Source organism: Podarcis tiliguerta (genome assembly GCF_965153285.1).
Source record: "Podarcis tiliguerta genome assembly, chromosome: 13".
Taxonomy (NCBI): domain Eukaryota; kingdom Metazoa; phylum Chordata; class Lepidosauria; order Squamata; family Lacertidae; genus Podarcis; species Podarcis tiliguerta.
In genome coordinates this window covers 52817447-52839696 of record NC_139546.1, presented here as the reverse complement: position 1 = coordinate 52839696, position 22250 = coordinate 52817447, and the positions used below count along the sequence as shown (strand labels likewise).

Below are 22250 nucleotides of genomic sequence, written 5' to 3'. Positions count from 1 at the left end.
TCAGCCAGTAAAGTGAGATGAGCGCCGCAACCCCAGAGTCAGCCAAGACTGGACCTAATGGTCAGGAGTCCCTTTACCTTTAAACATTGTGATATATCAGTGCATCACAGTGTCTGAAATAAGGGTGGAGCTAAGCAGAGGCACCGGATGGCTTCACGGTTTCCCCCGCATTGTGATTTTTGCATAGCACCCACCCACACATCATGATTCGTGATTATATCACCAGCTCAGAAATTATGAAAGCAAGATTACGATATGGACTTCAAACTGGCTTCGGACAATATATCGCTATATCGCCCAGGACTACTGGTTGGTAGGTCTGCTATCCACCCACCCACACAAGGGGCTGCTGATGCGGCCGTCACGACTAACACTGGTGAGCAGACCAGTAGAGGTCTCTTTGGGGGACGGTAACTTTCATGAACTTATTTGCAAGGCTGCATTGACACAGTCCTGCAAGGCGCAGGGCGGTTGGGTCCAAAGGACTCCAGTGTCGCTTTAAAAGAGTTGGAATATCTGCAAGCACATCCCACCAACCCAGGCAATCCACATTTTGCTGCTTGTAGGAAGCCAGACGCCCCTGTTGCTCTCCACTTTTGTCACAGAAACATCTAAGGGATTTTTTTTTAAAAAGCATAATCTCAGGCAGGCCTGGATACCAGGAGGAAAAAAACCAAAACTTTCCCAAGCAGCCCCCTGCCACACAACCCGGCTGCTGCGAAACTCGCCTCCGGAGATCACCGGGGCCTCATCTACTCAGTGCTTCCCTTCAGAAGTCGGTCACAGGAGCAGCTTACAGCATGCCGGAAAAATGCAGGAACACTCTCACTTTCTGCCCAGGGCATGCCAAGCTTCTCCTCCTCCTAGGAACTGGCGCCCCAGGCAGCCAGCTAGGCAACTGGCAGGCCAGCCCCTGACCCACCTCTCCCTAACAAATAAGGGTTTTAAGGAAGCTGACTCCAGGACGAAGCAGACCGAGCTCATGGACATGGAAAGAGTGCCCAGATCAGAGCCACTGCAGGCTCAGAGCATAAAGAGGCAGTCTTCCGCCACCGGCACCTGCAAATACAGGTAAAAGGTAAAGGATCCCTGATAGTCCAGTCGGGGACGACTCTGGGGTTGTGGCGCTCATCTCGCTTTACTGGCCGAGGGAGCCGGCGTTTGTCCGCAGACAGTTTTTCCAGGTCATGTGGCCAGCAGGACTAAGCTGCTTCTGGCGAAACCAGAGCAGTGCACAGAAATGCAGTTTACCTTCCCGCCGGAGCGGTACCTATTGATCTACTTGCACTTTGACGTGCTTTTGAACTGCTAGGTTGGCAGGAGCAGGGACCAAGGAACAGGAGCTAACACCGTTGCGGGGATTCGAACCACCGGCCTTCCGATTGTCAAGCCCAAGGCTCAGTGGTTTAGACGACGGCGCCACCCGCATCCTGCAAATACAGGCAGCCATGTTTAAAGCTTGGGCTTACTCTTCTTTCTAACAGGCTAACAACACTCACGAACCAAGAAAGGGCCCAAGAGGAATGCAAACAGAGGCCCATCGCTTTTGCCATGGGCCATCACAAAACAGCCATGATCTGCAAACTTCCAGCTTTGCTGAAGGGATTGAGCCGAGCAGGCCTCATGCACCACAGCGGGTTAATCTGCAGCAAGGCAAGGCGGAAGGGAGAGGAGTCTGCAACACTCCCAGTCAGTTTTTCCATGCCAGAGTCACCTCCAGCAAGATCTGTCTGCTTGTGCCAGCTGGGCCTGGCCGTGAAGCCGCCTCTGCCAACCTGGTGCCCTCTGGGTGCTTTGGGATGGAAGCGCCCAACAACCCTGGCATCATCTTGCTGCCATGCTGCCTGGGGCCGAGGGCAGCTGGAGTCCAGAACCTCTGGAGGCCAGAGGTGAGAGGCAAAGGCTGCCTCTCAAGGATGCCATCAGCGCCAAGCCCAACATGAGCCCTGGCAGTTCTGGCGGGGATAAAACGGCATCTTCTAGTGGACTCCCCAGGCCAAGCTGAGCAAGGCGGAAGATGAGACAGCACTGCAAGGCCCTGAGCAGCCTTGCCGTTACATCCAGGAAGGACATCTTACATCTAGTTGCGAATCCCACCCCCTTGCAAATCCAGCCTTCAAATAATTATGTTCCCTATTCACATCACTTATATGAATTCTCTCTCTCCCACACACAAGTCTGTTCTGTTACACAGCCTGTCACAATTCAAATTATCACACCAAACCAAGGTTAAGAAAGCTAACATACTGCCATGTATAGTGCGATGTCCGTGTTGACAAACCACGGTTTCCAGCTGACCAGCAAACCAGAATCGGAAACCGCGGCTGGAAGGGAACTTGCAAGCCACGGTTGCTCTATGGGGGGTGAATTGACAAACCGCCCCTAGCAGCTGCTGTTCCTCCTTTGGAGCACAACGCGCCTTAGAGACTGAGCAGGCAAAGCAAAAGCAGAGGGGGGGGGCCGAGGGGGAGCCCCCTCCTCTTCCAACAAACCTTTTGAGATCTTTCATGTCTGCATCTGTATTGGAATTGCTTTAAATATGTTTCTGAAACGTACGTCGCTTGCTGCCCTGGGCGCCTTTTGAAGAAGGGCAGCGTATAAATTTAACAACAAATAGGTAAGTAATAAACCGTAACAGGCTGTGTGTTTGGGAGCTCAAACTCCGGTTTGGCGTGATGGATATAAACTGAGTCAGTAAGTGTCAAGAAGGGTATGATCTTTTGCTGGAATCCAATAAAAAGATCTGTATATGATATAGACATAAATAGCGCCATTGACTAATCCCAGCCGGATCTGAGATGGTCACAGGATCTCTCAGGGTTCTTTGTCCCACCTGTCGCTGGTCCCAAACACAGAGAGGTCCAAGTTTTCACACAACCAACAAACCTGAGAGGACCCCCACAGCTCCTGCCTCTCACAATCTTGCAAACACAGGCACAAAACCAGAATCCTGCATGCAATTGGCTTTTTTGTTTGTATGACTAGAGTTCTACTCCACCTTTTCTCCAAGCAATTCAAGGAGGCATAAACATTTATCCATTTTTATCTTCACAACCACCCTGCGAGGTGGGTCAGGCTGAGAGTGGGACTGGCCCACGGTTGCCCAGTGGGCTTTATGGGCCTGTGGGGATTTGAACCCAGGTCTCCCCCAAGTTCTGGATTAATGTTTGACCACTGCATCAGGCTGGCTGGACTCAGTGTGCAGGCATTGCAGAGGGTTGGACTGGATGACCCTCGGTGTCCCTTCCAACTCTGCAATTCTGTGACTCTATGACATGGATAGGATTTTGCTATAAGCTGAGGAAAGCAAGATTAGGACAGCTGCAAAAGAGGCATTCGCACCCCAAAAAACCTCAGAGGCAACTTGCTTCGGTTCTGCACTGCCACTTCCCCATGACCTAATTCAGAAGGGGGGGGAAGAGGGCAGGCTGCTCAGCTGTTTCTTCCCACCACAGGGACAGAAGTCATTACCTCACGCCATCTGTGCTGAACAAAAGAGGAAGCGCCCCCTGACACAGCGGCGCCATTCTTGCCCACTGGAACTCCCTGCCACAAGACCAGGAGATGGGAAGCAGCTCGGCTGGAGCCCAAAGAGGGCTAAACAAATTCGTAAGAAGAGACCGCTAGATCTGGCCAGTGGGGGGGGGGCATCTTAGTCCAGCATCCTGTATACCTGTGGGATACCTGCAAGCTGCAACTCTCCCCTCCTGCGGTTTCCAGAAACTGGAATTTGAAAGCAACTTGAGGAAGGGGAGAAATCTGTCCGTGGGTCACTTAGCACACAGAAGAGGCTTCTGCCTGCACACCTCTGGCTTGTGGGCTTCCGGGAACCGTTTGGCCGGCTGCTGTGGGAAACAGATCCTTCACCTTGGAGGGGAATGAAAGCAGGGATATCTCCCAGCAGCTAACTGGTGCTGTGGGTTAAACCACAGAGCCTGGGACTTGCCGATCAGAAGGTCGGCGGTTCGAATCCCCGCAGTGGGGTGAGCTCCCGTTGCTCGGTCCCTGCTCCTGCCCACCTAGCAGTTCGAAAGCACACCAGTGCAAGCAGATAAATAGGTACTGCTCAGGCGGGAAGGTAAACGGCGTTTCCGTGCCCTGCTCTGGTTCGCCAGAAGCGGCTTCATCATGCTGGCCACATGACCCGGAAGCTGTACGCCGGTGAGATGAGCGCCGCAACCCCAGAGTCAGTCACGACTGGACCTAATGGTCAGGGGTCCCTTTACCTTTTTAACTTCACACCGGACGACAACACTAGCCCTGGAAGTCATTTCAGCAGCCAGCTTGGGAGGCTGAGAGAGCAAAACACGCTGCACAGCCTCTGCTGACTCACCTCTTCCAAGGGGGAGGGAGATATTTCTCCCTCCCCCACAGCCCACCCCCAGCCCTCCTGCCCACCAAGCAGCACTTGCGCCGAGCGAGGGTGGCAGGGATTTGCGGGGGACAGGAGGCCTCCCGCACTCCAAATGGCAGAAGCGTTGCTGGGGAGGGGGGAGGAAGAGTGGGAGAAAAGTAGTCAGCCATCGACAGCAGCAGCACATTTGCAGAAGGGCGGCATGAGGAAGCTATGCAAAGCGGCACAGGAAGAGAGAGCGAGGTTGGCGCATGCAAAGGAAGGCTCCCCGTCTTGACCCCCCCCCTCGTAGGCTGTCACTGCCACAAGTGTCACACGCTGGAAACCAGAAGACGCCCCCCCAAAAAACTTGGCTGAAGCAGTTGCTGCCGCCACCGCCACCTTCCCAGCTTCGTCCCCAAAGAACAAGAGATCAGGGTGGTTCTAGCGTCAGAAAAACATTAGTAACTCATGGTGTGTTCCTTGTGAAAAAAGGAAGGATTCAGCTGTATGCCAACTTTGAAATGCTCGCAGGCTAGCCAGATGCCAAGGCTACCCACTTAGGAATGGCAGCAAAGGGCAAGAAGGGTCTTTTCTCTCTCCCACCCCCCATATCGCAAGGATCTGCCAAGCAAGGGCTTCCGCAAGAACCAGAGATTCTCCGGAGATACCGTCAGATACGCCCATTTCCTTCACCAGAAAGAGACAGAAAAACCTCGCCCTCAAGGTGAAGGAAGTCGCCTGCCTTGGCAGACACACTCAAACGCACTCGCTAAAAAGTCTTTCTACTAAGTGCTAAGGCAGGAACAGGGGCTGTGGCCCTGAGATGATGGCGCACTACAACTTTCGGCATCATCTGTCACCCACACTGCCAGAGGCGGAAGGGAGCCGGGGTCCTACGTGTGGAGGGCCACAATTTCCTCCATCCCCAGGGTAGAATCATGGAGTCGCAAGGGACCCTCAAAGGTCCTCCAGCCCAACCCGCTGCAAGGCAGGAATCTCAACTCAGGCATCCAGCCCAACCCCACACTATTGCCAGTCCTGGAGGCTACAGTTCCCAGAAGCTGCCACTTGACTTTGGATGCCTTGGTGGCCCTGTTATTTCAGCTGTAGTGACCCTCTTGTTTTATGGGCTGGGAATTTTTCATGCGCAGAGTTCAGGTCTGGCTCCTGGGCAAAAGTGATGGACGGCACAGCGACACCGGAAGGCAGGCTCCCGGCTCCCCTCGGCTCGGAGGCCCCATTCCAGCCCTTGCACGACCTCGTCACTCACACACAGGTGTGCGGAAGAGATGGGTTCACCTGCCCACAGGACCTGGGCATCTTCTCAGATGCAAGATTCTGTCACACCGCTCAACAACCACCCCAGACACCACTTGGCTTTCCAAAACGCAGCTGCAACCAAAGTAGAGAACAAGGGAAAGCCTTTGGAACTCCCCGACACAAGAGTGCCATTTGAGTATCGCCAGGAGAAGGGCGGGGAAATCCTGATACTGAAAGGGCAGCAGAGTTGATGTGAGGACAGGATCCAAAAGCACCCCAGGGTGCAGCGGTCCTCATCAAGCGACTGGACCGGGGCAGGAGGGCCCAAATCCAACTCCCTGCCTAGCCCATTTTCACCTTGGTCAACCTTGCACGGAAGTTGTGTGAATAAAGAGGAGACGCTGGGGAATCTGGATCTAGAAGCCCCCTTGGGGGGCAGTCAATCCCTCTCAGCCTAGCCCACCGCACAAGGTTGTTGTGGGGATTAAATGAGGGCAAAACCTGGGTTCGAATCCTCCACTCAGCACCCATGAAGCTCCCTGGGTGACCCTGGGTGCCAGTGCCTGCCTCTCAGCCAGCGGTTCTTCACCTGTGGGTCCCCATATGTTGTGGGACTACAACTCCCATCATCCCTGAGCTCCGGCCTCGCTAGCTAGGGGTGATGGGAGTTGTAGTCCAACCACATCTGGGGACCCACTGGTTGAGAAAGGCTGGAACCTACCTCGCAGGGTTGTTGTGTGTGGGGGGGACTAAATTACCATGGGGAGGAACCATGTACAGAACTTGGAGGGGGTAAAAGATGCAATACCACCACAATACAATCAATCGATAATTTCGAAAGTGGGTGTTTGGGGAGGGCGTGGCCAAAAGAGGGGCGTGGCCAGAAAGATGAAGACCCCTAAGGGAGGGGGGAGCTTCTCCACCTGTGGGCGTGGCCGGCAAAGGGGCGGGGCCAAGGGTTGGTTGCTGGGAAACGAGGTGGGAAAGGAGGGAGCGGGAAGGGGAGGAGCCAAGGGGCGGGGTCAAAGGGGGAGTGGGCGTGGCCGGTCTGCTCACCCGCCTGCGTGGTGTCGCTGAGGTCCCAGCGCCGGGCTGCTCCTCCGGGGAAGTGTCTCAGGCGCCGCCCGGCCAGGCTCAGGCTGCCCGAAGCCGCCGCTTCCTCCAAGGCTCGCTCGGGCCCAGGGAGCGGGCCGGGCCAGGAGGGGGAGGGCGGGGGCAGCGCGTCGGCCCCGCCCTCGCCCGCCGCCATCCCGCAGGCTCCGCTGTGCTCGCTGAGGCAGCCGCTGGCCGACTGAGAGCTCGCGGGCAGGAGCGGCGAGACCCCAGCCAAAGGGGGCGGGTCCCGAGGAGCCGCCTCGGCCTATGAGGAGCCGGCCACGCGGGGAGCCGCCAATCGCGGCGCGTCAGGCGGGGCGCAGCCGAAGCAGGCGACCAATGGCGTGGAAACGGGCCGTCGGGTTCTTCCTCCTTTCGCTCCAATCAAGGGCGCGGGCGGAGGAAGAAGTGAGGGGGCGTCTGTTGGCCAATGAGAGATCCGTGAAGGGCGCTGACTACCGCTTCGGCCAATCCCTTACCGAGGAGGCGGTTCCTAAGGCCACCACCCCCAGACTGAAAGCGCTCCGTGATTTTGCCTCGCGCCTGCCTCAGCCAATGGGATTCATAGAGGCAGGGCGTGAAACTATTGACCAATCACTGAGCAGGCAACGTGAGTCCGGGCTTATCACAGCGCTCGGAAGGAGAGAGAGAGAAGGGCGACCAATCAGGAAAGTGGCCACGCCTACCCGTAGTTTTGGCGCCAACAGTTGAAAGACTGAGGCGGCGTGAGGTGACTGAGGCGGGGCAGGTCCTTTGACGGCCTGGGGGGGGGGTAACAAGAGGGCGAAGAGTGGCAGCGAGGCGGACCAATCAGCAATGTCCCTCTGGAAGGGTGGGTGCTTGGCGTCTGAGGGAATAAGACGGAGGCCAATCAGATTCGGTCTCACCTCAGCAGAGGCGGGCACTAAAAGTTTGAATGGCAACGCAACTAACCAATCTGCACTGGGAAAAGGCGGGACGCGTTCTGACTGGCAGGCCGTTCTCCCAACGGGATGCCGGTCTGGTGGGGGGGGGGAGAGAAGTGAATTACGGCCTGTCTCCCTTCTCTGGGCATGTGCAGAGTGCCTCCCTGTCCAATGATGTGAAGAAAGGGAGGCGCATCTCACAGCCCAACTCCTTTGAAGCCTAGAAGGAAACGCCTCTGGGCATGTGCAGAGTGTTGATGAACTTCAATACAGCTGGGGGCATTCTCAGATTTATTTTTATGCATTTCAACGAGCTAACGAGCTATATATATTCTGCTTCATTATGAATCTGGGACCTTGAGGCGGCTTGCAGAACCGTGTGCCCTGGCCTGAGGCCAGCCTTGGCCAAGGTGGTGCCCGCCAGGCGCTTGGGACTACAACTCCCGCCAGCCAGGGACGTGCCGGCTGGAGGTGGTTGGGAGTTGTAGTCCCAAAGAGCAGAGCGTGCCTTGTGCCCAGGAGAGGGGCTCCCAGCAGTGGCGTAGCGTGGGGGGTGCAGGGGGGGCCGGCTGCACCGGGCGCAACATCTGGGGGTTAGGGTTAGGGGGTGCAAATCCATGGGTTAGGGGGCGCAAATTACTTGCCTTGCCCCGGGTGCTGACAACCCACGCTACGCCACTGGCTCCCAGGCAGCCCAGCAAAGAGGCCCACCTTCATCTTTCGTGTTTCAGATGCCCAGCAGGGAAGAAGGAAGGAGGGATGCCTGGGTTGGGCCAAGATGCAGGCAGGCAGCCAGATATGGGGACGGAGGCCCAGAGGAAGGGGCTGCCAAGATCCAGCCCCTGGTTTTCCAACCCTGGAAAGCTGAGATTTGCAACAGGGAGCCCTTTCCTCAGCCGGTGTTTTTCTCTGCATTAAAAGCGGCTTTAATAGCCCCTTCTATCTTATTGTTTCCTGCTTTTTCTTGCTTGCAGGCAGGTTGGGACGGCGGCCGTCGCAAGTGCAGGATCAGGCCCAAGTGGCCAGCATCCTGTTCAACCAGATGCCTCAATGGGGAAGCCCCCAAGCAGGATTCGAAAGCAAGACCAGCCCTCTCCTGCAGTTCTCGGCAGCTGGTGTTCAGAAGTGCCTGGCCATCCTGGCTAGTAGCCATTGAGAGGCCTCTCCTCCCATGGGATGAAGGAAGCTCAGACCATACTGGACCTCGGCAGGTAGAAAGAGAGAGGCGAAGAAACCTTCCCTAACCTGGTGCCTTCTGGATATTTTGCAGGAAAATTCACGCACCGGCTGAGTTGCTGAAGGGCTGCAGTTGTGACACCTGCCGGTGAAAGGAGGCGTTGGGGAACTGGAGGACAGAGTGGCCTGTAGTGGGCCAAGGGCCTGGATGCCTGCCTTCTCTGGAATTGAGAGTGGAGACCTGTGGATTATTAGAACTAGGGGGCAAGATCTAGAATTCCCGAGTCCTCTGGAAGGGTAGGCTAGAAGCTCTTGACGCCAAGGTGCGCTCGGAGGGTGGAACGGCCGGCTGGCAGCATCAAACTTTGCATTTAGCCGCAATGTGTGTTTCCATGGTACGTTTAATCACTTTGGGCAGCTGTAAAAAATGGGCATTACTTAAGGCAGCCTTCCCCCAATCTAGTGCCCTCCAGACATTTTTGGACTACAACCCCCAACAGCCTCAGATGGCTCAATCGTACGGTGCCAGGGCTCTTGGGAGTTGTATTTCTGAAACACCCAGAATGCACCAGTCGTTGGGGGAAGGCTGGCCCAACCCTCCCAATACCTCTGCCTAGTCCCTCTACTCTCAGAATAAGTGGAATCAGAAGCAACTACGAGCGTAAAGCCAAACATTTCCCCTATATGCATTCAGAAGCCACTGACAACACCTCTCTTGGGTATCAGCTAGTTCTGGATGTTGCAAATGGAAAGTAGGAGAAAGGACAGAACTGATACTGACCAATCCACCCTTTGTCACTCACCCCTTTCTGGGTGCATCAACGAAGCATCTCATTTAACATATATTAACAACGAGAGATGTCGCTATGACTCCAAGGAGAGAAAGTACCGGCCTTAACCCCCATAATTCACTGCCCCTTAGCGGAGGAGCAGAACAGACTGTGGAGTGCTGGTACAAATCAGAGCTGTTAGCACGATCCTGGCCCTGCGGTGCACACCTTGCCTGGTCTTTAATCCCAGGACCTGGTGGTACCTAGTGCACAGGTCATAAAGACAGTCCCAGATAGGTGCTGATGTCACAGTGCCCCAGTTACCGGGGGAACCCCTGTCTCTGTGAAGCCATCGGGACGGCCATTATCACATAGTGCCATGTCCCCCGGGGTGATTCACCTTGTGGGCAGAGGCATTCATAAGCCTTGGCCATGCTGGGCCCAGCAACAAGGGTGGGTCTGAGAGCTCACACCCACCGCGCAAGCGATGGCTGGGCGGGCAGACATGAGCGACAGGCGCATCGTCCGAAAATTCAGAAGGAGAAAGCTCCAGCGCTTCTCCCACATCTCTAGCATGGAGGAACCGCTTGGAGTGAGCATGCTATATTTTGGCTGCAGGGCAGGGCAGGACACCTGTGTGGGGATTTTTCCAAGAGTGGGAGGAGGAGGAAATGGTTCAGTGGAGCGGGGAGCTTTTCCCTTTCAGTTGACTGAATTGGGGATGCTACTTCTTCCATTGCTTGATTGCATGTGCAAATTAATTTAAAATAAACTGTCTAGCCAAATCGGTAACCAAGCTACACAATATTTTCTTCAAACTTGGAGAAATCCGCACAAGCTGACTACTTTGACGAGTCAGCGCTGTGACTCACCACGTTCTGAAAAATCTTTGAAAAGTGGGTTGGAAAGGATTTGTCACACAAAAAAACCAAAAAAACCCTTCAACCCAGAAGAGTATTGTGGCAATTAATTATGGCATAAGCTTTCATGGACTACTACAGAGTGCAAGTCACACTCTGGTCATGCCTGTGTCCCCAAGTCCAGGTCCAACGCAGCAAAGCAACTGCACAAAAACTTTGTGTTGCCTTTGCAATGTGAAAGAAGTGTCACATAAGCTGTTTCTAATGGGACAAAATAGCTTTTCAGCATCAAATGTGTAATTATCTTCAAGGGAGGGAGAAAAATCCCAGCTAGATGTTTATTTCTAACACAGGGTCCTGATGCCTCCTGGTGTGCAATCAGGGAAATGCACTTGCAAGGCTGCCCGCTATCTCTCGAGGCACTGCTGCTAACGTTCTTATTCCATCCGCAAGGCAGATATAAATTATTATGAAACTGGTTTCACCTTGGTTGAATGAATCACAGTTTCCCTTAAAGTGCCCTGGGCAATCTTGGTTTTGGGCTGGTGCTGAGAATGATTTGGCAGAGATTGTGAGTCAGCCCGCTCTTGGAACGCAAGACATGATATGACAGAGGAAGCCCCTGGACCGGACAGAAGCTTGTCACTCTTTTCTGTGGGTGTGACAGCCAGAAATTCAACTGGGGGAGACATTTTTCTGACACTATGTCCATGTAGTGATGGGGAAGCTACACCTTGTGAAATTCTGCTGTGCAGTTTTTAAAGGCAAGGGATTCTAGGGATAGCAAAACTTCAGGCCCAGCACTTTTCTGCTTTGAAACTAAGCCCTGAAAGAGAAAAAAGAGTTTCCTCCTGGCTGCTCACACCATTGCCCTCCTCTCCATCCTTCTTCCCCTCCCCTCAGCAGCCCAAGAAGAAGCGGCGCAGCTCATCCACGGAGACCACAGAAGACAAGAAGGGCAGAGGAGATTCCATCTCTATCCAGGTCTTCCCTCCAGAACTGGTGAGTGAGGCTGCCTGGCTGTGGTTTAGGAGGTGGGGACAGCAAGATCATAAAAAGAGCCTGCTGGATCAGGCCAATGGCCCACCTGGTCCAGCATCCTGTTCTCACAGTGGCCGACCAGATGGCCTTTATGAGAAACCCGCTAGCCAACTCTTCCCCTCCTGCGACCCTCCCTGCCCGCAGACTGCCTCGCCAGAATGGTGCATGCTCTGGTTATCTCCCGCTTGGACTACTACAATGCACTCTATGTGCGGCTTTGAAGGTGAGCCGGAAACTGCAATTCAGCCAGAATGCGGCAGCTAGACTGGTGACTGGGAGCGGCTGCCAAGACCACATAACACCGGTCCTGAAAGACCTACATTGGCTCCCAGTCCATTTCTGAGCACAATTCAAAGTGTTGGTGCTGAACTTGAAAGCCCTAAACAGCCTTCCTCCTGGGGGAGCGAGTTCAAGACCTTAGACTCCAAACTTCCATAAGCAGGTTGGCTGAGAACTTGGGACTGCTGCCATTCTGGCTCCCGGCAGGAGCTGGGCCAGGGAGGACCAAGAGGTGCCAGCCTTCATACCTAAACAGCCTCGGTTCAGTATACCTGAAGGAGCGTCTCCACCCCCATCGTTCTACCCAGACACTGAGGTCCAGCGCCGAGGGCCTTCTGGCGGTTCCCTCCCTGCGAGAAGCCAAGCTACAGGGAACCAGGCAGAGGGCCTTCTCGGTGGTGGCACCCGCCCTGTGGAAGGCCATCCCACCAGATGTCAAAGAGAACAACAACTACCAGACTTTTAAAGGCAGCCCTGTTTAGGGAAGCTTTTAATGTTTGATGGACTACTGTATTTTAATATTTTGTTGGAAGCCGCCCAGAGTGGCTGGGGAAACCCAGCCAGGTGGGCGGGGTATAAATAATAAACTATTATTATTACAAGTTATTATTTCCAGCAACTGGAATTTGGAAGCATCGCTGTCTCCGACCGTGGAGACAGGGCAGAGCGAACAGCACACTAGTTCAGCGAAGTGTTTGTGTGTGTGTGAGACTCTCCCTGCGCTCACCTTGACTTGAGTCCCTCCTTCTCTCCAGCTGTACTACATTATCTCCTTCCTGCCTGTCAAGGATGTGGTGGCTCTGGGCCAGACCTGCCGGTACTTCTATGAGGTGTGCGACAGTGAGGGGGTCTGGCAGAGGATCTGCCGCCGCCTTTCTCCTCGCCTGCGGGACGAGAACTCTGGTGGCAGCCGGCCGTGGAAGAGATCGGCCATACTCAACTGTCAGTATACCTCAGTGGTGCAGCAGAGGGGGCGGGAGGAAGGGTGTGTGTGCTTTTTGCTTTGTGAGAAAAAGCTCTACATCTGCCTGGGCTGGGGGCAGCTGAAGAGGGTTGGCCGATCCCGCAAAAGGGGGTCCCACCCTGCCCCCATTCCCCAGGGAAGGGAGCGGTGTAGCAGCTCCTTCAGACAGACCCACTCCCTCTGCCCCTGGGGGGTCTCTCTGTCCCGCAGACACCAAGGGCTTGTACTTCCAGATGTTCAGCGGCCGCCGGCACTTTGTCAGCAAGACGGTTGCCCCGCTGCTCTCGCACGGCTACCGGAAGTTCTTGCCCACCAAGGACCACGTCTTCATCCTGGACTACAACGGCACCCTCTTCTTCCTCAAGAACGCCCTGGTCTCCTCCACCATGGGCCACATCCAGTGGCGCCGCGCCTGCCGCTACATGGTGCTCTGCCGCAGTGCCAAGGACGTAGGTGCCCGGGAGAGGAGAGGGGCGAGTGGGCTGCCTGTCCCCACTGCTTCCCAGAGGCGGAAGCAGGGCAGGACAGGCCGGAGCCATGGCCTCGCAGTGGAGCTGTGGGCAGAATGCAGTCCCGGTTGAGAGGGAGGGAGAGAGAGGAGAGGGGCAGCCTAGGTCAGCTTCATCTATTGCCTGGATGCCTGCCTTAAACAGCTGCTTGAAGCAGTGCGGCTGATCCTCTGGCCCCTTGGCCCCTACCCATCTTAGAGGGAGCTGCAGCAGGGGGGGGTTCAGAGAATTAATGCTACACTGGAGGAGGAGAAAGGTGCATCTGCCTTGAAGAAGGCAGTGGTGGGCCAATAAAATTAAACCATGAAAAGGTGGAGGTGTTATGTTTTCAAGTCCAGGAGGTCCATAGCGTGGGGTGCTCCTGGACCCAAGTCTGTCACTGAAGGCTCAGGTGGCTAGGAGAGCCAGTGTGGTGTAGTGGTTAAGAGCAGTAGACTCGTAATCTGGTGAACCGGGTTCGCTTCCCTGCTCCTCCACATGCAGCTGCTGGGTGACCTTGGGCCAGTCAAACTTCTCTGAAGTCTCTCAGCCCCACTCACCTCACAGAGTGTTTCTTGTGGGGGAGGAAGGGAAAGGAGAATGTGAGCCGCTTTGAGACACCTTCGGGTAGTGATAAAGCGGGATATCAAATCCAAACTCTTCTCCTTCTTCTTTGATGTGAGTTCCACACTCTGGACACTTCCAGACCCTTTAGTACCTTCCTTTAGGGAAAGGCGTCAGACAGTCCTGTGGCACCCTAGTTTCTTTCACCAGAAGCTGGTTGCCCCAAGGCTCTTTGTGAGAGGGGAGGGTCTTCTCTGCCACCCCTGCAGCCCGGACTTCTTCCCCCTCTAGATCCCTGATCAGATCCTGCAGCATCCCAGGATCTCTGGCTTCCTGGCCCTGAGTGCCTCCTCCTCCTTCTTCTGCCTGCAGTTTGCCACAGACCCCCGGAGCGACACTGTGTACCGCAAGTACCTGTACGTGCTGGCCACCCGCGAACAGCCTGTTACGGCAGCCGTGGGGCGCAGCGAGGGCTCCAGCCCAGCCGGCAGCGGGCGCCTCTGCGACTGCGTGGAGGTCTACCTGCAATCCAGCGGGCAGCGGGTCTTCAAGATGACCTTCCACTTCTCCATGAAATTCAAACAGATTGTGCTGGTGGGGCAGGAGACGGAGAGGTCCCTCTTGCTCCTGACAGGTGAGCCTCTGCGGGGAGAGAGAGAGAGAGTATAAACACAGCAAAATAGAATAATAGATGCCGAATAAAACAATACAGAAGTAGAGTAAAAGGGGATATCTGGAGCCAAATGTATAGCGACAGAAATCCATATCAAAAATCAAACGTAATAAATTAATATCGCAAAGTTCCAAGTAACACAAATGGGTTTACATTTTCTGGTCCCTTATTCCTCCAGTACATGACTCCATTTCTCAACGAATATATCATATTGTTGTCTGCCCTCTCTGGTTCTTACCATGTACAATCGTACCTTGCTTTTCGAACACCTTGCGACTCAAACGTTTTGGCTCCCGAACGCCACAAACTTGGAAATGAGTGTTCCAGTTTGCGAATGTTTTTTGGAAGCCAAACATCTTCTGCAGCCAACTGGAAGCTGCGCCTTGGTTTTCAAACATTTTTGGAAGTCGAACGGACTTCCGGAATGGATTCCGTTCTAGAACCAAGGTACGACTGTATCTAAGCTTAACTATACATACCACATCCCAGATTTTAGGTACCCATTCTCTCATGGACTGTATTCTCATTTTAATTCCAGCTTTGAGAAATAATAATTCTGGCACTGCTAACAGTGGCTGCAGTTTAACAAATGCTTCACACGCTGAGCCTCATTCTCACAGAGAGATTTGCTAAAGCAGCAGTTCCCAAACCATTTAGTTTAATTCAGCAAAACAAATGAACTTGATCCGGTGATGGTACCATTCTATTCTGCTTTGGTCATAATAGACCACACCTGGAATATTGTGTTCAGTTTAAGAAGGATGCTGACAAGCTGGAAGGTGTGCAGAGGAGGGCGACCAAGATGATCAGGGGTCTGGAAACCCAGCCTGATGAGGAACGGACGAGGGGGTTGGGGATGTTTAGCCTGGGGAAGAGGGGACTGAGAGGAGACATGATAGTCCTAGGCCGTATAGGGCTTTGCACGTGTGGAGGCAAGCGAATTCCGCAGTCACTTTTTGTGGGGTGTTTTGTTTCCCCCCACAGAGGAAGGGAAGATCTACAGTTTGGTGGTGAACGAGACCCAGCTGGACCAGCCGCGCTCCTACACTGTGCAGCTGGCTCTGCGCAAAGTCTCCAAGTGCCTCCCTCACATCTCTGTCCGCAACATGCACTCAAACCAGAGCAGCGCCGTCTACCTCACAGGTCAGCAAAAGGTGCCCTCCAGCCAGGCCAGTCTCTGCCCAGAGGCCGCCACGACCAATAGGGTCCAGAAACCAAGCCTTATTATTATTATTATTTATTACTTATGACGAACGGTTGAGGGACCTGGGCATGTTTCACCTGGAGAGGACAAGAACCGAGAGGGGACAGGGGAGCTACCTTCAGGTATCTGGAGCGTTGTCACACAGAAGGCGGAGCAAGCTTGCTTTCTGCTGCTCCGGAGCGAAGGACCTGGGCCTATAGATCCCAACATGACAAGAAAGGAAATTCCAACTATTGAAGCTATTTGACAGTGGGGCAGATTGCCTTGGAGCCGGGTGGACTCTCCTTCCCTGGAGGTTTTTAAGCAGAGGTTGGGTGGCTTCCTGTCAGGGATTCTTGAGCTGCAATTCCCGCATTGCTGGGGGGTTGGACTAGATGACCCTACAGTGGGCTGTGCATGCTCCCAAACCTTGTGCCACTGCTATCACTATTGGCCATTCCTCTGTCTTCATGAAGAGGCCAGGGATCACACATGGCAATGTGGTCTCCCCCCGAGAGGGCGTACAGGTGATATCAGGAAGCCCAAACTGAGTTGAGAGAAGGCTGAGAAGTGGGTTTTTTTGGGGGGTGTTAGGTGGAATCAGGGATTTGGGTGGCGCTGTGGGTTAAACCACAGAGCCTAGGACTTGCTGATCAGAAGGTCGGCGGTTCAAATCCCCGCAATGACGGGGTGAGCTCCCGTTGCTCGGTCCCTGCTCCTGCCAACCTAGCAGTTCAAAAGCACATCAAAGTGCAAGTAGATAAATAGGTACGCTCTGGCGGGAAGGTAAACGGCGTTTCGTGTGCTGCTCTAGTTCGCCAGAAGCGGCTTGGTCCTGCTGGCCACATGACCCAGAAGCTGTACGCCGGCTCCCTCGGCCAATAAAGCGAGATGAGCTCTGCAACCCCAGAGTTGGCCACAACTGGACCTAATGGTCAGGGGTCCCTTTACCTTTATCTTAGGTGGAACCACCTGAGCTGCAAGCGGAAGGAACCGGGGGTGGAGAGGCTTTGGTTGGAGAAGGAGGGAGGCCTTACCAGTTATTCGTTCCAGTAGCCCCTATTTCAGCACTGAGAAGGGGAAGCTGCATCAGCGGCAGCTTAGAAGGACCACAGAGGAGAGTGGGAGAAGGTGGCAGTGGGGCGGTGAGGTGATAAGAACCAAGTCTGCCTGAGCAAATGAGGCTTAAGAGGAGAGTAGCAGGAGGGCACTGTCCTGAAAGCCAGGAGCAGGAGCTTGAACCCAGTGCAAAATGCCACGGGCAGCCACTGCAGTGGGGAGCCCTCCACCGCACAACCCCAACCTCCTTGCCTGGGATAGTTGGATTCTGCTCTGGGGCAGCCCTTCTGCCTCTGTGCAGGGCCAGGGTTCGGCCAGCAACGATCTTGCGTCTCCTCCACAGACGAGGGCACCGTCTACTTTGAGGTCCACTCGCCCGGTGTTTACCGCGACCTCTTTGGCACCCTCCATGCCTTCGACCCGCTGGATCAGCAGATGCCTCTGGCCCTCTCGCTCCCGGCTAAGGTAACCCAGAGGTGGGGCTCTGTCCTGTTCCCCGCCCTCCCCTCTCCCACCAGGGGAGGACTTCTTCTTCTTCTTAGTGACTTAACAACCATCCAAACAGACAGACAGAAAAAAAGCCCGCCTAGATTCAGTTGCACGCCACCCTAATCTCTGAGCGGTGCGAGATTCCAGGGGTTCCCGGTGCTTACCCAGGGTCTGTGTTTCCTTTTGGAAACGAGGCACAGCGGAGACTGCGGTGTCTTTAGGATATACGGTTTATTTAGAAATATATACATGAGCCTATGATGGAGGGGTTCACAGCAAGAAGGTCTTGTAGCCAATGACATTGGATTCAAGCAGGCATCAGACCTTGATCTCAAAAGCTGCTCTGACTCGCCTGCTTGCTGCTTTGTGTCTCTGCCACACGACCCTTGCCCCTTCTCTACACTTCCCACATTGCTTCTCACCTCTCTCCCCTAAGCTCTGGTTTCATCTGCTGAGGGACAGGGGCCCCACCCATTTGCCATCTCAAACTGACTCCTTTCAATCCTTTTGTTCTCTTAATGGCCCATCGCCCAGGCAGTCCCTCAACACAGGAGGAGAGCCTGGCTTAATTAGCTGTTAGCACATGCTGGATCAAGTAATTAGAAGTGTCTGGCATGCGGCTTAACACCCCAAGTCTTAAAGGAGTCTGACACTTGCTGGGTCCAGAGATGAAAGTGCTCTGACACCAACAAACAAACCTTCACCTGGTGCCAAAACCTTGCTGGAATCCACAGAAGGAGAAAGTGTTATTGTGCTCAGGTCCTGATTGCGAGTTTCCCATTGAAGCATCTGGTTGGCTACTGTGAGAACAGTAGGTCAGTGGTCTGATGCAGCAAGCCCTTCTTAGGCTCTTAGGGAGAGGGAACTGCACTCTGCATGTGCTCAGGAGCACCAATTGATGAATATCATGTGTTTCAAGGAGCACTGGTGCCAGGATTCAGGCTGAATATGATGGGAGTCCTACTTGAGATCAATCCCCGTGTCCTCACTCAGGCCTTGGGTGTGGGTCAGACTCTCTCCCTTCCCCTCTCCCGCTTTGTGGCAGGTCCTCAGCTGTGCCCTTGGCTACAACCACCTGGGGCTAGTGGACGAGTTTGGGCGGATCTTCATGCAAGGAAATAACCGCTATGGCCAGCTAGGCACAGGCGACAAGATAGACCGCGGGGAGCCTGCCCAGGTGAGAGGGGAGCAGAACATCCCTCGTGGGGTGGGAACCCTCAGAGCTCCAGGAAGCCTCTGAGCCCTTGCAGTGTCCTAGTGGCCATTACTAATTTGGGTCACTGGCATTTTGGTCTGGGCCGAACCATCTTTATGGGCCGTGTCAAGCTCAAAGCAGGCATTGTGACACAGAGTAGGAAGGTTGTCCCTTTTCAGCCTTGAGTCCTCTTCATGGGAGGTTTTTGGCGACCACCTGCTGGGGATTGTCTAGCTGGGATTCCTTCATTGCAAGGAGTCAGGCTGGATGGCACTTGGGGGGGTCTCTTCCAACTCTACAATTCTGTGGTTCTAGGCCCATTTCACCTGAGCCTCTGCCAGCAACAGGAAACCTCCCGCCAGCCATGGTGCTGGCTGCGAATCCTCAGCCACGCTCTGATGCTGCTGTGCTCCCTGTTGCAGGTGCACTACCTCAAGTGCCCCATCGACCTCTGCTGCGGCCTCAACCACACGCTGGTGCTGAGCCAGAGTGGGGACTTCAGCAAGGACCTGATGGGCTGCGGCTGCGGAGCTGGAGGGCGCCTGCCTGGCTGGCCCAAAGGCAGCGCCTCTTTCGTCCGGCTGCACACCAAGGTGAGGGGGAGAGAGGTGGGGTGAGGCCAAAATGTGGGAAGTCAGGGCCTGGGAGGTGGGCTGGGTGGGCTGCATAGCCCGTGGGTGTCTGCCGTGAAGTCTGGTCATTCCAGGCCATCTCTCCTGCCCGCTTCCTGCTTTATCCTCCGATCTTTTCTCCGTACGTGGGTATTTTACGTGGGTATTTCACTGTGCCAAAAACATTTTTGTTTCGACAAGCCCACCCAGGCATGTAGAATGCCAATTTATTTGCAGGATCCACAAAACTGCTTCAAAACCCTGGGTGTGGTTTTATCTCCTAATCCTCAGCGTCAGGGCTGGAGGGAGGGTCCTAATAATAATAATAATAATAATAATAATAATAATTTATTTATACCCCACCCATCTGGCTGAGTTTCCCCAGCCACTCTGGGCAGCTCCCAGTCGAATGTTAAAAACAATACAGAATTAAGTATTAAAAACTTCCCTAAACAGGGCTGCCTTCAGATGTCTTCTAAAAGTCTGGTAGTTGTTTTTCGCTTTGACATCTGATGGGAGTGCGTTCCACAGGGCGGGTGCCACCACCAAGAAGGCACTCTGCCTGGTTCCCTGTAACTTGGCTTCTTGCAGTGAGGGAACCACCAGAAGGCCCTCAGCGCTGGACCTCAGTGTCCGGGCTGAATGATGGGGGTGGAGACGCTCCTTCAGCTATAGTGGACCAAGGCCATTTAGGGCTTTAAAGGTCAGCGCCAACACTTTGAATTGTGCTCAGAAACGTCCCAACATCCCCATGGCATCCTCCTGAGTGCAGAGGGTTGTGTGCTGCCTCCTGGACACTGTCCCCACCCCCTAGGTGGCTTTAAAAGACAAATCCATGGTGGAGGAGGAGAAGCCCTATGCGGCCTAGGACCCAGGTACCTACAGGACCGCCTCTCCTGGTCTGCCCCGCGGAGGACCTTAAGGTCCACAAATGACAACATTCTGGAGGTCCCAGGTCGCAAGGAGGTTAGATTGGTTTCAACTAGGGCCAGGGCCTTTTCAGCACTGGCCCCAACGTGGTGGAACACTCTGTCCCAAGAGACTAGGGCCCTGCGGGACTTGACATCTTCCCGCAGGACCTGCAAGACAGAGCTGTTCCGCCTGGCCTTTGGTTTGGACTCGGTCTGACCCTTATGTTTCCCTCCCCTTATGGTCTTGATTTATCAGCTACTTTAAATGAGGCTGCATTTTAAATTTCATTTTACCCTGTATTTTAAATTGGGTTTTTAAATTTTCTTCCCCCACCCCCTCTTTCCCCCCTATTATGTTTTTACTGTGATTTTATTGGTGTTACCTGCCCTGAGCCTGGCTCTGGCCGGGGAGGGCGGGGTATAAATAAATTTTATTTTTTATTATTATTATTATTATTATTATTATTATTATTATTAAGGCTCCTAGCAAGGAGGGCTATTTGTTCTGCCTCCACAGTCAGAGGCAGCCATGCCTTTGAATCCCAGTTGGAGAGGGCTCTTGGGTTCGGATCCTGCTTGCTCGTTTCCCACACGCTTCTGGTTGGCCGCAGTGAGAACAGGATGTGGGCCTAGATCCAGCAGGGCTCTCCTTACACCCGCCTCCCCTTTGCAGGTGCCGCCCTGTGCCCGCCGCATCTGCTCCACCCGCGAGTGCCTCTACATGCTGTCCAGCCACGACATTGAGGAGGTCCCCGCCTACCGCGAGCTGCCGGCCAGCAAGGCAGGGGTGGCGCCGAGCGACACGGAGGCCATGGCCGCCCGGGCGTGCGAGGAGTACCTGAGCCAGCTGCACAAGTGCCCGACGCTGGAGGGGCGCATGGCCAAGATGAAGGAAGCCGTCGGCAGCATGCCCCTCATGACCTTCCAGAAGGACTTCTTCTGGGAGGCTCTGGACATGATCCAGCGGGCGGCGGAAATCCAGGAAGCCCCTGCGCCCAGCTAGCTGTCGCCGGCCGCGGCTCCCTCTCACCCCGCCCCTCCTGTCACCCCACCCCACCCGTTAGACGCATCATGGATCATGATTAACCGATAGAGAAGACTTCAGACTGAACAATTGGGCGTAAATAAAGCACAAGGCCTAACGCAGCCTCCCGTGGACCGTGCTGGGGTAAGTGACGAGACGGCGGGGCTTGGAGGAGCCCGGAAGGATGCAGAGGTGCGCCTTGCCAACATCGTGTGGTTCTTCCAATCTGTGGTGCTCACCTCGTAAAGGGTAGGGTTGGGAAAGGGCAACTCGCCTAGGAGGAAAGGTTGTGGAGTTTGGGATTTTTGGAGGAAGAGGCGACATGATAGAAGTTTTGAGTGTTGTGGAGAAAGCAAGTGGGCAGCGTTGGAGGCGTTGATGCTTCTGAGAACCAGTTTCTTGCTGGAGACCACAGGAGGGGAGAGCGTTGCTCTTGTGCTCAAATCCTGCTTCCCATAAGGGGCATCTGTTTGGCCACTGTGACAACAGGAGGCTGGACTAGATGGGCCCACTTTGGCCTGATCCAGCAGGCTCTTCTTGTGTTCATTTCTTTGAGAGGAAAAAAGGCTCAGGAGTAAACCCTGAGTGGAGTCCCTAAGGCAGCTGGATGGTGCTGGTACACCTCCTTGCGGCAACTCCTGTAGCCACACTGGTGCCCAATGTCTTGCTCTGCTTTCCTTTGGACCACACCAGCGAGGCTGAAAGGGGTCTAGTCATCAGGGCAGCCCAGGACCTCCAGAACTGCTTCTGACGCAGCAGTTTGACTTCACACCCCCCCCCCCAAGGCGAACTCCATCACTGCCAAGGAGTGTGGTGGAGTCTCCTTCTTTGGAGGTCTTTAAGCAGAGGCTTGACAACCATAGGTCAGGAGTGCTCTGATGGTGTTTCCTGCTTGGCAGGGGGTTGGACTCGATGGCCCTTGTGGTCTTTTCCGATTCTATGATTCTATCTCTCAAGATAGACAGGTGCCAACAAGAATGCAGGTGGTGTTGAAATCTTGCCAAACTCTACAGCTGGGTTTCACAACTGGCCTCAGGCATTCTGGCTGATGGCTTCCCGCATCATCCCTGCCCCGGATTCTCCAGCATCAGTTCCTCAGTCGAATAAGAACAAAGATAACTGAGGAAAATTTCACCAGGAGCGGAGAGAGATTGCCGAGCAGCCGCTCGGTGGCTTCAGGGCATCGCCAGGCAATGGGGGCACAGTTTCACGCGCTCTATCGACCTACGGGGGCTGTTGCGCCACGTCTCTCACCCAGGGAACAAAGGTCACCTCAACCCCCCCCTTCCCCCGCAGAACTGCCCTCTGCTCTCTGGACAAAGTCTGCTGGCAGACCGGTGCCCAGGGACACACGCAGACGCAGGCAT

General features: G+C 54.5%; 4 protein-coding genes across 18 annotated transcripts in view; 3 read left to right on the top strand and 1 right to left on the bottom strand.

Annotated features, from left to right (window-relative positions):
* LRCH4 (leucine rich repeats and calponin homology domain containing 4) overlaps positions 1 to 9606 on the bottom strand; it is a 65420-nt gene extending 55814 nt beyond the window's left edge. Inside the window, exon 1 of one of the 3 annotated variants that reach the window (XM_083410324.1) lies at positions 9576 to 9606. In XM_083410324.1, the coding sequence (XP_083266450.1) occupies positions 9576 to 9591 (16 nt within the window). In that variant the 5' untranslated portion in view covers positions 9592 to 9606. Of the gene's footprint in view, positions 1 to 6652; positions 6895 to 9575 lie in introns of those variants that run through there. The other 2 variants (XM_083410325.1, XM_083410322.1) reach the window with 2 other exon arrangements.
* The window catches only part of LOC310663192 (uncharacterized protein), a 140786-nt gene that overhangs the window by 90449 nt on the left and 28087 nt on the right, over positions 1 to 22250 (top strand). The gene's annotated exons all lie outside the window — the stretch shown is intronic.
* LOC310663184 (uncharacterized protein) lies at positions 6997 to 8752 on the top strand (the record flags this gene model as incomplete). Its single annotated transcript, XM_083410855.1, has 2 exons — positions 6997 to 7301; positions 8571 to 8752. Exons 1-2 carry the CDS (start codon positions 7031 to 7033, stop codon positions 8750 to 8752), a joined length of 453 nt encoding a protein of 150 aa, XP_083266981.1. The 5' UTR covers positions 6997 to 7030.
* FBXO24 (F-box protein 24) lies at positions 8576 to 21001 on the top strand. 5 transcript variants are annotated; one of them, XM_083410363.1, is made up of 10 exons: positions 8576 to 9167; positions 11306 to 11404; positions 12478 to 12664; positions 12897 to 13135; positions 14111 to 14372; positions 15396 to 15554; positions 16997 to 17118; positions 18188 to 18319; positions 18760 to 18930; positions 20533 to 21001. In XM_083410363.1, the coding sequence occupies exons 1-10, from the start codon at positions 9153 to 9155 to the stop codon at positions 20860 to 20862; spliced, it is 1716 nt and encodes a 571-aa protein (XP_083266489.1). In that variant the 5' UTR covers positions 8576 to 9152; the 3' UTR covers positions 20863 to 21001. The 5 variants fall into 5 exon arrangements, with proteins under 5 accessions (XP_083266489.1, XP_083266490.1, XP_083266487.1 ...); XM_083410364.1 differs by having other exon boundaries at positions 8821 to 9167; positions 11309 to 11404; XM_083410361.1 differs by lacking the exon at positions 8576 to 9167 and adding an exon at positions 9899 to 10134 and having other exon boundaries at positions 11309 to 11404.